Source organism: Lissotriton vulgaris, chromosome 2_1, assembly GCF_964263255.1.
Source record: "Lissotriton vulgaris chromosome 2_1, aLisVul1.2, whole genome shotgun sequence".
Classification (NCBI taxonomy): domain Eukaryota; kingdom Metazoa; phylum Chordata; class Amphibia; order Caudata; family Salamandridae; genus Lissotriton; species Lissotriton vulgaris.
The window spans coordinates 1,284,195,910-1,284,209,861 of record NC_141687.1 but is presented as its reverse complement, the minus strand read 5'-3'; the positions used below and the strand labels follow the sequence as shown (position 1 = coordinate 1,284,209,861).

Genomic DNA, 13,952 nt, shown 5'->3' with positions numbered 1-13,952 from the left:
GCGCCTCACCGTTTGCTTTGTTGCAGTTCCCGCCGGAACTCGAGCGACCGAGATCGACAAGACCCAGCTTTCCTGCCTTCCAACAGCCCGATCCACAGTCCCAGCGAATCTGAGACCCGTGGAGGCGACCTGAAGCGTGGGGCCGGCCATCTTGGAAAAACTACGAAGTGCTGACCGTTCAGCTCCTGAGGCTCCCTCGACGCTGTGCATTGGGGTTTGTGAAGCCCCAGCCCGGAGCAGCTTTTGCACCAAAGCTCTCTCCTCCACACTCACCGAGTGCTGCGTGGGGCCTTTTTGCATTTTTCTGCTCGACGTGTTGGTCCGGTCGCTTGCCCGTTGGCTAGCGGCCCCAGGACCGAAGAACCTTTGAATTTACACTGCTAGTCTGGTTGCTCCAGACTGGCCCTCGCTCCCCTGAAAAGGAGCACCCGCTCTGACCTTGCTGGTCCGAGTAAGAAGCGATCTACGAATCCTGCGTGGGTTGCACTCGCCAAGGCTTGTTAACTCCGATCCGGAAGCCGACACCGCCGACAGCGAGAGCCTTCGTGGGACAGCTCGTGATCCACTCCTGGACATCCTCGGTGCCCCAGAGTCCACGTGGCAGCGGAGACAAGCTTCTCGACAACCACCTGATTGCGCCCGACATTGCCTGGTTCCTTCCTGGTTACACCCTGGTCACTGCTGAGTGACCCAGACTCTGTCCACTCTGCTTTCAGGTACTCTACATCTTCGATCCACCCTTGGATCACACCGGACACTTCTCTTCTGGTCGCCTGCAGCATCTTCATCTCCAAGCTCCATAGATCTACACGACGAAACCCGACACGACTTTGCACCTGTGCACCCGCTTCCTGTGGGTGAGGTAACTCTTGAACGCTAGTGCTCCTGTAGTGGTTTACACCTCTAGTGTCTAAGTCTAAAGTTTTGTACTTCTAGTCCAGTCCTAAGACTCCTAAAACTGTAACTTGATAACTTTTACGCACCATTGACTTTGCATTGGTGCATGCTTGTGCTTTTAGCGCTGCACCCTATTCCCGCGGGCTACTCCCGTCCTAACTACTGTTAGTCCAGTTTAGTCCCAGCGATTCCCAAGGCCCCGGGCCTTACCACTGTTCGATTAGTGATACTTATACCACTTTTTTGATCTATGGTTTGAGTGGCCACCGGCCTCATCCATAATTGTGCAACTTTCATATGTTATACTGTGCTTTTGTTTAAACGCTTGTGCTTCTATACTCCTAAAGAGTACAGAGGATTATTCTAGTAATAAATACATACATTTTTATAATATAGAACTTGTGTGGTGTCCTTTCATTTGATATTACAGGATTGCATATGGTAAAACAGCTGGCTTCACATGCCCTCTTGAGTTTACCCTGAAGGCTGCTTAGTCCATGCTACCCCTAGGATAGCTTGTCTTTTTAAGGTTGACTTACAACCACCACCGTAAGGGATGTTTGGACTGATACAAGGTGCCCACAGAATTGTGGACATCATACATCAGGCCAACTTCTCACACTGAGCCATCTTAACAGAAAGACTGAACAGTTCCTGCCACACAATGAGAAGGAATGACATATTGATCATAAGGGAGTGATGGCTCAGGACAATGATGAGAAATCGCATTTGCCAAAATGGCATTTGCACTAGGAATTAAAATTGATATTGAAAAAGATACTATAGGTATTAACAACTTTAAGTATCCATCTAGCTTGACAATTTTTCCTGCATTAAAGATTTTGAAAACCATACCACTTACTAGAATCTGTTTGAATTTCAGTGGTTCTCTAGTGCCCATCAAAAGATGTCTCCATTCAGTGCCAGCTAAAAGCTCAAGAATTCAGGAACTGAGTAATTTTGATAACTCTATCAAAACATGAGTTGAAAAGGCTGTTTTTGCCTTTCATATTCTTGTTTTTGTGCCAAAACTACTCCTTTAGCTGTTTCAGAGGTGTCTTTTTCCATAATAAATTTGTAGAAGTACTACGATGAAATAAAATTGGTGCTTGAGTAAAAATCCTTTTGAACATATTAAACACTCTTTCAGCTAGATCCTTGTTCAAGACAAGGATAATGTCACTAATTATCTCTGCAACATTCTTATTGAATTAACAATCAAAATGTTCAAATCAGAAGAAGCTTTACATTTCATTAACAGCGAAGGCTTTTGAAAATAGCTGATAGCGTCCTTACATCCATAGAAGACCAGAAGCATTCAGTGTAAATCTTAGCTACTCAGTCTGTCCTTCTCAGATTCACAAGTCTCAGGTTTACAAGACAAATGATGTTGCTGAAGTCTTGCTAACACCAAAGGCACATATTCTTGATTATCTACCAGGATCTTAGAAACACCAAAATATCATCTAGATAAAGCAGTACAGATGGATTCAAAACATCAGACAATATTGAATCAATAATTCAATCACTTGTTCGTTTGTTTATCTGCCTGCTTGAAGCCACAGTGGTTTTGTGGATGTATTCGACAGTGAGGTCGCACAACCATACCATATAATACACCATGTTTTCTCACATAACCTAAATCCCCAAATTATTGATGCACTCCCTTCCCCACATGTTCTGCTGTCTTCTGGATGTCATACAGAATTGAGTATCGGCGTCATTTTACTTAGCAGAGTAGTCACTGTGTCCTCCGTCACAAATTTTTCTTTCTGCTTCGGTAACCACCACATTATGGAGGTCCTGGCAATGGAAGGTGAAACAGAGGCCTATTTCTCCAACAGTCACCTCCAACGATTGAAGAATAATGTATGCGTGGAACATCTTGGTTTCAAAGTCCTCTGGGCTTGCTCCAGTGTGGGGTTCAATTCTCTGGGCAGGACCTTTGGTTATCTTTATGAACTTGTCAATCTTAAACTGCTGTGAGTGACCGCTATCTTTATCCTTCCCATGGCAACAACTAGCTGACAGCTACTAGGTGAGATGAGGCAGCTGTCTTTGGGGTGATTTATGCCAGGGTCAGTGCTACCAGCAAATTTCAGAATAAGTCCTAAACTTTGTTGGGAAAAAAAGTGGTGGGAAATAAAAATGATCACTCCAGGTGTCAGTCCTAGTCTCCATGTAGCTTTGTCCATAGGCTCACCTACGATTTTGCAGGGGAGTAATGGTAGTCACAGGCCCCTTGGGTCTGTGTTTTCCTAAATCTCAACCAACCTTTGTCTGTCACTTTGTTTCCTTCATCAACCCCCTCCCTTTCCCCAATTCAGCAGGACACACTAACTGAGTGTGGCGAGGGAGGGGTGGGGTTATTAGGAAGCAGCAGTGCTTCCTGGTCAGTATAGTGTTGGTCATGACCAACCCTTAGTCATCAGCTAGGGGTTCGATCAGCTAGTGAGTCTGCAGCAGAGGCCCCAATACCCCTTCTGGCGGTACAAATCATCAGTGGTGATAGTCAGCTGACGGCAGTCAGGGAAGCGACTCCTTTCCCCGTCGAGGCCTTCTGTGATGCTTACTTTAACACATATATCAAGCAGTGTAATGTCTGTGTGGGCCTGACTCCACGTGGATTGAAGACATCGTTTGGTGGGGAGGGAGTGGGGCCCACCCCTTAGATCCCCACAGTGCAACCCCGACAATGAGGTTACGACACGCTGGAACAGGCATTCACAGTGAAGGTTGCAAAACAAGCATGCGTCCCGGAATCACACTAGCTGATGCCTCTCTTCATCTGTGTCAGTTCCTCCTTGGGCCCAGATGTGATTAAACAGCTGTGTGGCAGGACATCAAAGGATTTGAGGCGGAGAGCGGGAGCTACTTTCCAGAGCAGCAGTCATGTTGTGCATCATGCCACACCCAATCGTTGCTTAACATGGGTAAGCAGTTCAGAGTCAGTGCTACAATTTGGGGTTTTTGGGCTGTGGCCTTTCAGCGGGCGTCAAAACCTACCGTTTGACCTGAGTGCTGTTCTGCTATTTACTTAAAACTCTGGAATTTTGTTCATAAGGTTAGTGTTTCTCTAGTGGATGGATTGATATTTTTCAATAGTCTGTGCTGGTCTGTCACTGCTGAGTCTGCTTCTATATGTAATTTGCTTGTACACACACCTGTGTCTGTACACTCTTTTTATAGTGCTCATTCCTGTGTGTCTGTGTATTCTGCTTGTTCACAAATCTGTTTTTCTCTATCCTTCTTTGTCCACAGGGAGGCTTGGGAGGAGGAGCTGGTTGAGTTGAAAAAACAGTACAGTGAAATCAGCAGGACTGTTCTGGAGGAGACTGAACGAGCCCTAGAGGCAGAGGTGAGAGACTAGTACCCAGCCCATGTGTTATTATCCGCAGCTCACATTCATATACCCATCCCACTAAAAAAGCTAAGCAGAACATATTCACCTACAAGGTAATCTCTTGATGCCATTCTCAGATAATGCATTTTGTTACACAAACTCTATGGGACTCATTTTATCGACCTTGCTTTGTCAATCTCATACTGAAAGGTTGAACGTCTGTCCGTGTGATCAAACAAAGGTCCCTATATTGGATGGTTTGGTCCACTGATTGAACCTTAAGACCTAGCCACATACAATGGCCCACAACATTGAAAGAATCACTGGTCCCTAAAGTATCTTGCACTGTCACATGTTTTGAAGACTAGTGCGAAAGACACAGCCAAGTGTTTATATAGAGGTTATGTCTGGAGCATATAATGATTGTCAAAATCGCTCTCTACTCCCTAAGTCAGAAGAAATTGTTTGATTTGGTCACCACTTTTCCTCAGATCTGTAAATGTCTGTATTTAGCACTGTGACGAAAGGTAGCATTCTCTGTTTCACACCAGCTGTTTCTCTGCCTTTAGGTGATGTCTCTGGAGACTCGGAAAGAACTGATATTCCTGAGGCTCACCGAAGCAGAAAATGAGGCCAAGATGCGACTCACTATGCTCAGGTGAGTGTGGACACTGTAGTACTTTGCAGAGGATCACCCACGGCAACAGTATAGAATTGAGATTCATGACTGCATGTTGACCATTGGTAATTGGATGAACAGAAACTGTCTAAAATTGAAGTCCTTGAAGACTGAGGCCATCCCATTTGCAAATCATACCTCCCTTTGGTCACCACTGTGGTGGCCAGAGAAATTAGGAACCTTGCCCTCTTCTGTGAGCAAGGCTAGGAACCTAGGAGCTGTAGTGGATAACAAACTCACTTTTTATCAGCTGGTGAATGCGGTTATCTCATCCTCTTTACACATGTTGAGGATGATAAAAAAAAATCCTCCCCTTTATTCCCGTTTATACACAAAAAACGGTGGTAACAGTATTGGTTTTTATAAAAAATAGATTATAATGGCCTGTATCTAAACATGCAACACCAATATCTGAACAAACCGCTTGACGGTATCCACAAATATAAATCTACCTCGCAAGCCATTTATAAGCTGCACTGCCTCCCCATCAGGCAACAAATTAGATTTAACGCTCTATGCCTAGCCTACAAAGCCCTTCATAATGAGGGTCCAGATTACTTGAAAAATAGTTTCAAATGGTATGAGCCAAGTAGAAATCTGCCACCTCCGGAGCCAAGAAACGTGTGGTCCCTTAGTTTATACGGACCAATTGGGGTGGAAGAAGCTTTGTGATGAGCACTGCAAAACAATGGAATTATCTAACCCCTCACCAACATATGAGGGAGGTATCCTAGTACTTAGAAAAGGGACAGGTATATGTAACACAAAGCTTTTCTTATTCTTTTTTGTTGATTCTATCAAAAGATCTCTTTGTGAGAAGCTTTTAGATACTATATCACATAAGCCTTAGATTTGGTTTGCCGGTGTTATTTATTGATTGATAAGAATAGGCTTGTCTTTTGATAAATGAAAAGGGAATTATTGCTTTGATTTTCTACCTCCTTACATCAAAGCCATGCCCAATTTGTTGTATTAAAAACCTGGTTCTTCTCTAAGTAATGACTCACGTGAGCCCACTCAACAGAGCTAGCGCCAAGACACCTCCGGGTGATTCTGCATTTTAAAGGTTACTTTAACATAATAACCTAAGAACTCTGAAGTGAGAATGAATCACATTAAAACTGTGAAACATTTACCCATAGCAATTGCCATGTGGGATCAGAAAAAAACTGTGAATAAGGCCATTTTTTATGACATCAGACACAACCTCACAAACACTGTTGACAGGGTTCACATGCAATAACACCACTAAATGAATCGGCAGAGTAGACTCGGTTTAATCAGTGCACCATTGTTGAAAGTTTAAACAATTAATGTTTACACAAGATGCCTCACTAAGCAGGACACATTTCTTCCAGTGGGCGCTCAATTTAGATTGTTGTAATAAGATGAATAAATGATGAGTAGACCAGGTGTAGCATTAGAAGGATGCTTTATTCATCAGATGGTAAGTATCTAGGGGGGACCCCACCAGGAGCAGCTCACTTGTTGCTCAGCCCAACTCTAACTGAATCCTCACGCTCACACACAAGCATTCCAACACTCCACTCACACGCGCACCAACATTCCACTAACATTCATACTACTTATGGCTGAGCAGCAAGAACTAGACGACTACATCACCTTCCCCCTTTTGAACAGAAACAAAAGTACATTAATAATATGAATCAACATTGATGTAAACAAAAGTACAATAATAATATGAATCAACATTGGTGAAAAATTGCAAACACAGAATGAAGGAAAAGAAATATGCAATAATTCGTAAAAGAAAATACATTGCATTAATTAAGACGACAAGGTAAGGTGTGGAATAATGAACCACAACCAAAAAAATAAAATCACACCCTGTCACAAAATTACAGAAGCCGTAGAATCTACACAGAGTGGATAATTAAACCCAATAAATTGAAACAAAATAAGTAGAGACACAGCAGGTGATATATGCGCGAAAAAGTGAATATCACAAAGTGACCTATCCACACAAAATGGAAATCGCCGTACACAGGGAAAAAAAAGTGGCAACCCCTTAACTAAATGGAAAATCCACAAGCCAGGAAGACCACATAGCCGTTAAATTAAATAACGTACATTAATAAGTTATGTGGCATATCCAGTATGACTAAAATGACACGGGCAATGAATGCGTATTATGAAAATTCTATTACTGGCTGAATTAAGAAGCTGTAGGCAACAATCTATACTTGCATAAGGCACAAAACTGTATAGGGAGAAGTCAGTGTAAAAAGGTGTGCGCATCACCCACACTGAAGCATAAAAACAAGTGTATGGAGACCAGCTACCATACATAACTACCCTAAAAACAGTCAAAGTTTAGAGCATTGATAATAAATAGATTGGCCAAATCCATATCATATAAATGCATTTCCTGAAAGCAAAACACTCGACTAATGTATGAGTTATGAATAGTATATCCTACAACCTATAAATAAAACTGTAGCACCTATGTAAATACTTGCATAAACTATCACAAGAAAATCAAATGGTTAACATAAACAGAGACATATAAAGCTTAAAGCTTGGTGTTGCTGTAAGTACGACACAGGCCAAACCATTTTTCTTTTACCTAAACCTAAACAAGTTACCAAGCTTTGTGTTGCTGTAAGCACAACACAGGCACATTAATACATCTTTTAAACTACAGAAGCTAAAAGCTTGGTGTTGCTGAAAGCAAAACTGCGCAACACAGGCAAATTCACAACATTTCATTTTTTAAATAAACCAAAAGCATGGTGCTGCTGAAAGTGTAACTGCGCAACACAGGCAAATTCATCACAATTCTTTTTTAAACAAATAAGCTAAAAGCTTGGTGCTGCTGAAAGCGTAACTGCAACACAGGCAAATTCATTACATTTTTTTTAAAATAAAGTAGCTAAAGGCTTGGTGTTGCTGAAAGCAAAACTGCGCAACACAGGCAAATTCATTACATTTTTCTTTAAATAAATAAGCCAAAAGCTTGGTGTTGCTGAAAGTAAAACTGCGCAACACAGGCAAATTCAACTTTTTGTTTCTTTTTAAAAAAACGAAAATTACCTCCAACTCTCTTTCTAATTATTTTAAACTAAAAACACAGAAAAGCAAATAGGATAGCTGCCGGTAAGCGAACCCTCTCACCCGAGAACTTTGTCAAAGAAGAAAGTTCTGTGAACAAATCTTCTACCCTGGCATTTCTAGCAGGTCATGTGATGTGTAGATAGTTGAGAATGGTCCGTTGTGTCAGTGAGGAAATACATTTTAAATAAGATGTGAGTTCCTTCTGAACCCTGATCAATTCTCACCAATAAAGTGGACTCCACAATAAGGGTTTCCTTTCACAATGTAATGAGGAGACACTCGATATTTCCAAAATGGGCAGAGCGTCATGTAAACACCAAAAGAAGTGGTAGGCAAACCCATGAAAATGGTTTGACACTGAAGCTGGCATCACGTCTTGTAACGCTTTGACCGGGTGGCTCTCGGTAGGTGCGTGCTCTTAGAGACTCCACCCACGTCGATATGGACTGTGTAGAGACTCTTGTGACGACGCCTCATGAGATGGAGGCTCGAGGTAAGAATGAGTCTCGTGGTTAATTCGAATGACGCATGATACATGCCTGCAACTGCCAGATTTCCACGACGCTGAGGATGAGCCCATCAATAATATTAAAGCCATCCAAGTATGAACTAAAACACAGTCTGACCTGTATTAGACTGCACTGACTTCCGAACACTGATCTTTTGTCACTGAACAGATAAAAGTGACGAATAAACCTCTGTATTAACCGCATGTGCGCTAGCGGGTTTTCCCGCTGCGCGCTGAAATTTCAAAATCGCGTCTTTCGTGACAAAGCCAGCTCGTCATGCGCCCAGCTAGATGGCGCTTGATCCTCACACTGTCAGCCCCAGAAATTCAATGTTTAAATATGAATAAACGATCTATTCATATGCATGTTTGAAGGCAGAAAGTATAATTGTGAGCAGATTGTCGTTTGATCCTCATGCTACTAGAAGGTCACTGATTATGCATAGTTAACCAATTTCATTTTATGCTCGATGAAAGGCAGGTAGCTGTCAACCATTAACTCCCGAGTAAATCACCCAGCTCACTGACCTGTCCAAACATGAAGATCGTTTTCAGCCACTATAACCGTTGAGCACTTCTCCTCAAATAGCTGTGATAGATCTGAAGGCAGCCGTCGGCAAACTGTAAAAGGGCAAGTTTGCATAAAAGCTTCGAGTCCTGACACACTACAGCAGGCGACAGATGGAGGTCACTGGTGGGGTCCCAGGTGTCAGGCTCTTAAATACGGCTTCAAGGCAGGTGCTTTACCTTAGTCCATCTTAGATTTCAGTTTCTTTAAGGCAGCACAGGCAGGTTCTTCTGGATCGTCGCCAAATGTAATAAGATGAATAAATGATGAGTAGACAAGGTGTAGCATTAGAAGGATGCTTTATTCATCAGATGGTAAGTATCTAGGGGGGACCCCACTAGGAGCAGCTCACTTGCTGCTCAGCCCGACTCCAAGTGAATCCTCACACACAAGCATTCCAACACTCCACTCACACGCGCACCAACATTCCACTAACATTCATACTACTTATGGCTGAGCAGAAAGAACTAGACCACTACAATTGTGTTCAATAATCCGCGGATTAACGCCAGCCAAATACTCCTTTCTTTATACACACTTTCATTTATTATAATGAAACAGTACACAATATGTAACTATTCTGGCCTGCAAAATCGAAATATTCAGGTCCAACACTTGATTGAGAAAGAATCATCATAGTGCATTAGCAAAATGCTCAAATCATAGAAAATCTTGCTCTCTCACGCAGCCTCACTCAGTAGCATATTCCGTACCCCTCAGAGACTTCGTTAATTTAGATTTTTTTCCTGGCGAGCAGAAAGAGTTTTTACAGCATTTGTTTGCTTCAGACAGGGTCTTATAACATGATATATTTCCATACTATGTCCTTAGGGCATAGACCACTGTTTCAGAGATTCATTTCTCCTACACGTCTTTGTTGACTAGGCCATCCATGACCTGAAATGTGAAAAAGAACACATGCTATTTCTAATATAATTCTTTATTAAACAACAGTACATAATATTAGTTCCAAGTATTAAATGAACTCAAGTGTACTTGGCAATTAACACAATTCAGTAAATCCCAATAATCCCTTTAGCTTCCCTCTGCAACCAAATAATGTATTATCCCATTGTCGACTGATCTCCACTGCTCTGGTGCTGAGATCTCCCGTTTTTTAGCTTCTACAAAATATTACAATAGTGAAAGCTAAAGCCACATTTTAAAAAGAACTTTTGAACAATAAATGCTGCAATATATCTTACAGTTTACAATTCCTGAGCAATCACTCATGTGAAATCAGGAATGTGGTGGTTGTTACAGCATTTTACTTTCTTTAGAATCGAATAAAGAATACATAAACATCTGTTAAAAATGCAGGTGATGAAGATATGTGCTCAAATATATTCAGCTGATGTTAAACTGAACAATAAAAATGTATAACCTTTACGTTAGGGTATGGTAATCTGCTGCATAGGGAAAATAGTTATCGTCGACTAACAGCTGAAAGCAGTAAAAATAACTTGCACAATAAGCCTGTTCCTAGACGGGGTTCCTAGATGTCTGCTATATACTGCAACTACAGTCCTTATTTTCTTGTGAATGTATATCTTGTAAAAACATAGGGTGATAGTTAAAGGATTGACTAACATGTTAATAGTGGCATAGCCTGAAAAAACGTTAAGAAATGTTCATGGTAAGGTACATCCTTCACCTCGTTGACCAAGCAAATTGTTCTAAATCAACGTTGACTCCCACCATTGTCATTGTTCGAGAAAGCTTGAGTTAAGATACATTTGACAAAGGACAATGGTGGTAAGGAGAAGTATCCTCACCACAAGCATGTGTGCTAGAATTTTATTATCTTCATTTGTCATAGCATATTAGTCAACCTTAACTCCATTTCAACTTTATCTTTTAGGATTTTCATTTCTTTGTAATGTTGATGCTTTCATCCCACTTTCCCAGGCTAAGAGCCAGGCCTTCTAACACAAGTCTTCCTCCTTAGATTAGCTTTAGGCTCTGTTCTCTCCTTCTAACAATAAATGAACGCAAACACAAAATGTGTGCACCTGCTGTCAGCCAGGTGAACATTTCCCCTTTTTTGAATGAATCCGTCTCATACCAAAAATGGAGACAAAATGGCAAAATGGTGACCGACAAACAAATTCTGGGACAGCAGAGAAATGACCATGTAAAGAACCAGCTAAAATACTCTGTGCCGGCTCTGTGGTGGCGAGTTCATGGAAAACTTTCTACATGTAATGCGTATTTACACTAAGTCAACTACATTGCCTAGAACATGGTTCCTTCCCACATTTAAGCACTATGACACTACAGAAATTAACTATGCACTTGCATTTTGTTATAAGACTGATCATGTTCTGATACTTTGCATGGTTGCTACATACATTTGACAGGTTTGGGTACTTACCGGCTCGGTAGACAAGTAAAATCTGTAATGATGTTTGCATGCTTGTTCATACCTTCGCCTTAATGACTCCAGTAATCTGAGAATGTGTGTATATTTTGGAAATGTGTTTTAATTGATATTATGCGATATGCAGAGCATTGATCTTTGCAACGAGATCTTTAATATTAACTGCTAGGTTTCTTTTTTTGAAACATGATTTGTATTGATGTAAGATAGACCACGTATTGTAAAACATTTGGCCTACTTGCAGTTTTTATATTATTGTTATGGCTATGCAGAGAACAATGAAGATAAACAAGTTAATGACCATGTAAATGTAGCCCTGCATTAAATCCCCCTCTGGCGGAGAATGTCTGTAAACCTAAGCATCTGACTCAAAAACTACTGGTGATGGGCCACGTGTAATGTCTGCCAATTAGTTGTTTTGTACTTTCCCCAGTGAGCCCTCTGGTCATGACTAGACACAACTAGGAAAGCTTGAATATTCCTGTCTGAAAGGAAGATTTCCCCAGTGTGTGGCCCAAAAACTTTAAACTCTCTTGTCCCTGAGCAGAAAGCAACGTTCTTATGATCAGGGAGATGCTTAAATCAATGCTTTCACTGCCTGGGCTCTACCCACCATCCATCACGGATTGAACAAATTTACTTTAATTGTCTTGAACAGTAACTGTCTCTCTGACGTGTATATATGCTTGTATAGTTGATCACCCTCAGATCGTACAAGACTTGTAGGCCAACCTACCAGTGTCATAATTCTGTTTCCATCATGCGCATTTGACTAAATTACTGGCCCTTGAATTTACCTCATGTGGGATGGAGTACCATGCAAATCATTAGACTGAATTAAGACTTTGTCCTTTAGTAGGTCAATACCTGAGAGACGTGAGATAAAACAGCTGAAACATGACTGGGAGCAGAGACTCATGGCCATACTGACAAATAAGGAGAGGTTATTGGTAAGTGAAGTTGAGTTGCCTCCACCCCACACCAATTCATAGGCTCTGGTTTTGGCAGTGCTATTCCTAAAGCCATATAATTCATACATCTCACTTTTTCACTTTTCTGTAAGTTGACAAAGGATGGTATCTCAAAACCAACTCAGTTTGTCTGTGGTTATTACAAGAAGGAACTTTGATCTTTGCTGTGTGATGCCTAACACATATTTCTGTTGGAGGGGATTTCCATATATAGTCATTGTAAGAAAGTGGCTCTGTATATGCTCGACCAAAGTAAGGTACAGTGTGCACAGGTACGGAGTCCACAGACCCCAGAGGTATGGCAGAATCTAAAGTTAGATATAACCTTACTCTCTAAAGCAGAGGTCTTCAAACTTTTGCCGGCTGAGCCCCCCCATCTAAACCTTTTTACACGTCGAGCCCCCCCCCCCCCCCCCCCCCCCCCCCCCCCCACCACCACCTGACAAAAAAGTTCTGGAAGCTGGTACTCTGCATCATTGATGGCCATTCCCTCCTGCAGAGCCCACGTCGTGTAGGGCAAATAATATTAAATAAAGTAAGAGTGCTTAGTAAACTAACATTTTTGTAGTGCATGTGCTTATTATAAAGTTCAAATGAATAGTCACCAAGAAAACCTTAGCCCCAAAAAATTACATTGGTGCTTTATTTTATTTATTTATTTTATTTTACAGAGTTATATATAGCACAATCTTGACCGAATCGGGTATCAGAGCGCTTTATATAGCACCAGTTGCATTACATGAGGACACATTAATTTTTTTTGTTAGGCACGGGGAGATTAAGTGATTTGCCCAGAATCACAGGATGTTCAGCGTCATTGCTGAGACTTGAGTCCAGATTCGAGGTCGACCAGCTTAGCCGTTAGGCCGTAAATAGCTGTAACATTTTTACCTTTTCCAGTGAAATGAACAACACTGTTTCAAGTCTCAGATTAAGCAATTCAAGTCTGTATTTAAAAATCAAGATATCATCTTACTGCTACCCAATCGATGTTACCAAACAAAATATACATCCAATTTTGGAACTATTAAAAAATATATGGAGCCTTCATGTCAAGTAAATTAAGAAGCAAGGCTTTGCTTCTATTGGAATCAAAAGAATTGCTGTAATTACCACAAGTTGTCAATACAGGGGCAATACCTCATAAATATGTGGTATAAGTAAAGTGTAGTTTTCATGCAAAGTGAGCATTTACTTTAGTGACCGGTAAAGTCTAGGTGTAAAGAGCATGAGTTAAATCAAAAATAATTTTTCACATAAAACAAAATTTAGGATAGATTAGTAAAAAACACTTCCAAAACACAGGTGAGGGGTGTGCTTGTTTTTCTCCACAGAGACAGTCAATGTGTGGATGGATTCTTGCTTCTGCCATCCTTAGGTTGTGCTCCACTTCCAGTCTTTGGCAGTACCCGGAAACGGGAGTGCTCACAAAATTTTGTAATATATTTTTTGCTGTTTTATATAGTGCAAACATGACCCAAAGGTATTGGAGCGCCTTACAGGTGCATCTTTTACATTACACAAGCACACA

General features: G+C 41.3%; 1 protein-coding gene across 3 annotated transcripts in view; it reads left to right on the top strand.

The window, feature by feature from the left end:
* RNF214 (ring finger protein 214) overlaps positions 1-13,952 on the top strand; it is a 232,873-nt gene that overhangs the window by 94,933 nt on the left and 123,988 nt on the right. For 2 of the 3 annotated variants that reach the window (XM_086957033.1, XM_086957034.1), the window contains exons 8-10: positions 4,159-4,255; positions 4,810-4,898; positions 12,307-12,400. In XM_086957033.1, the coding sequence (XP_086813159.1) occupies positions 4,159-4,255; positions 4,810-4,898; positions 12,307-12,400 (280 nt within the window). The remainder of the gene's footprint in view (positions 1-4,158; positions 4,256-4,809; positions 4,899-12,306; positions 12,401-13,952) is intronic. The other variant, XM_086957035.1, reaches the window with a different exon arrangement.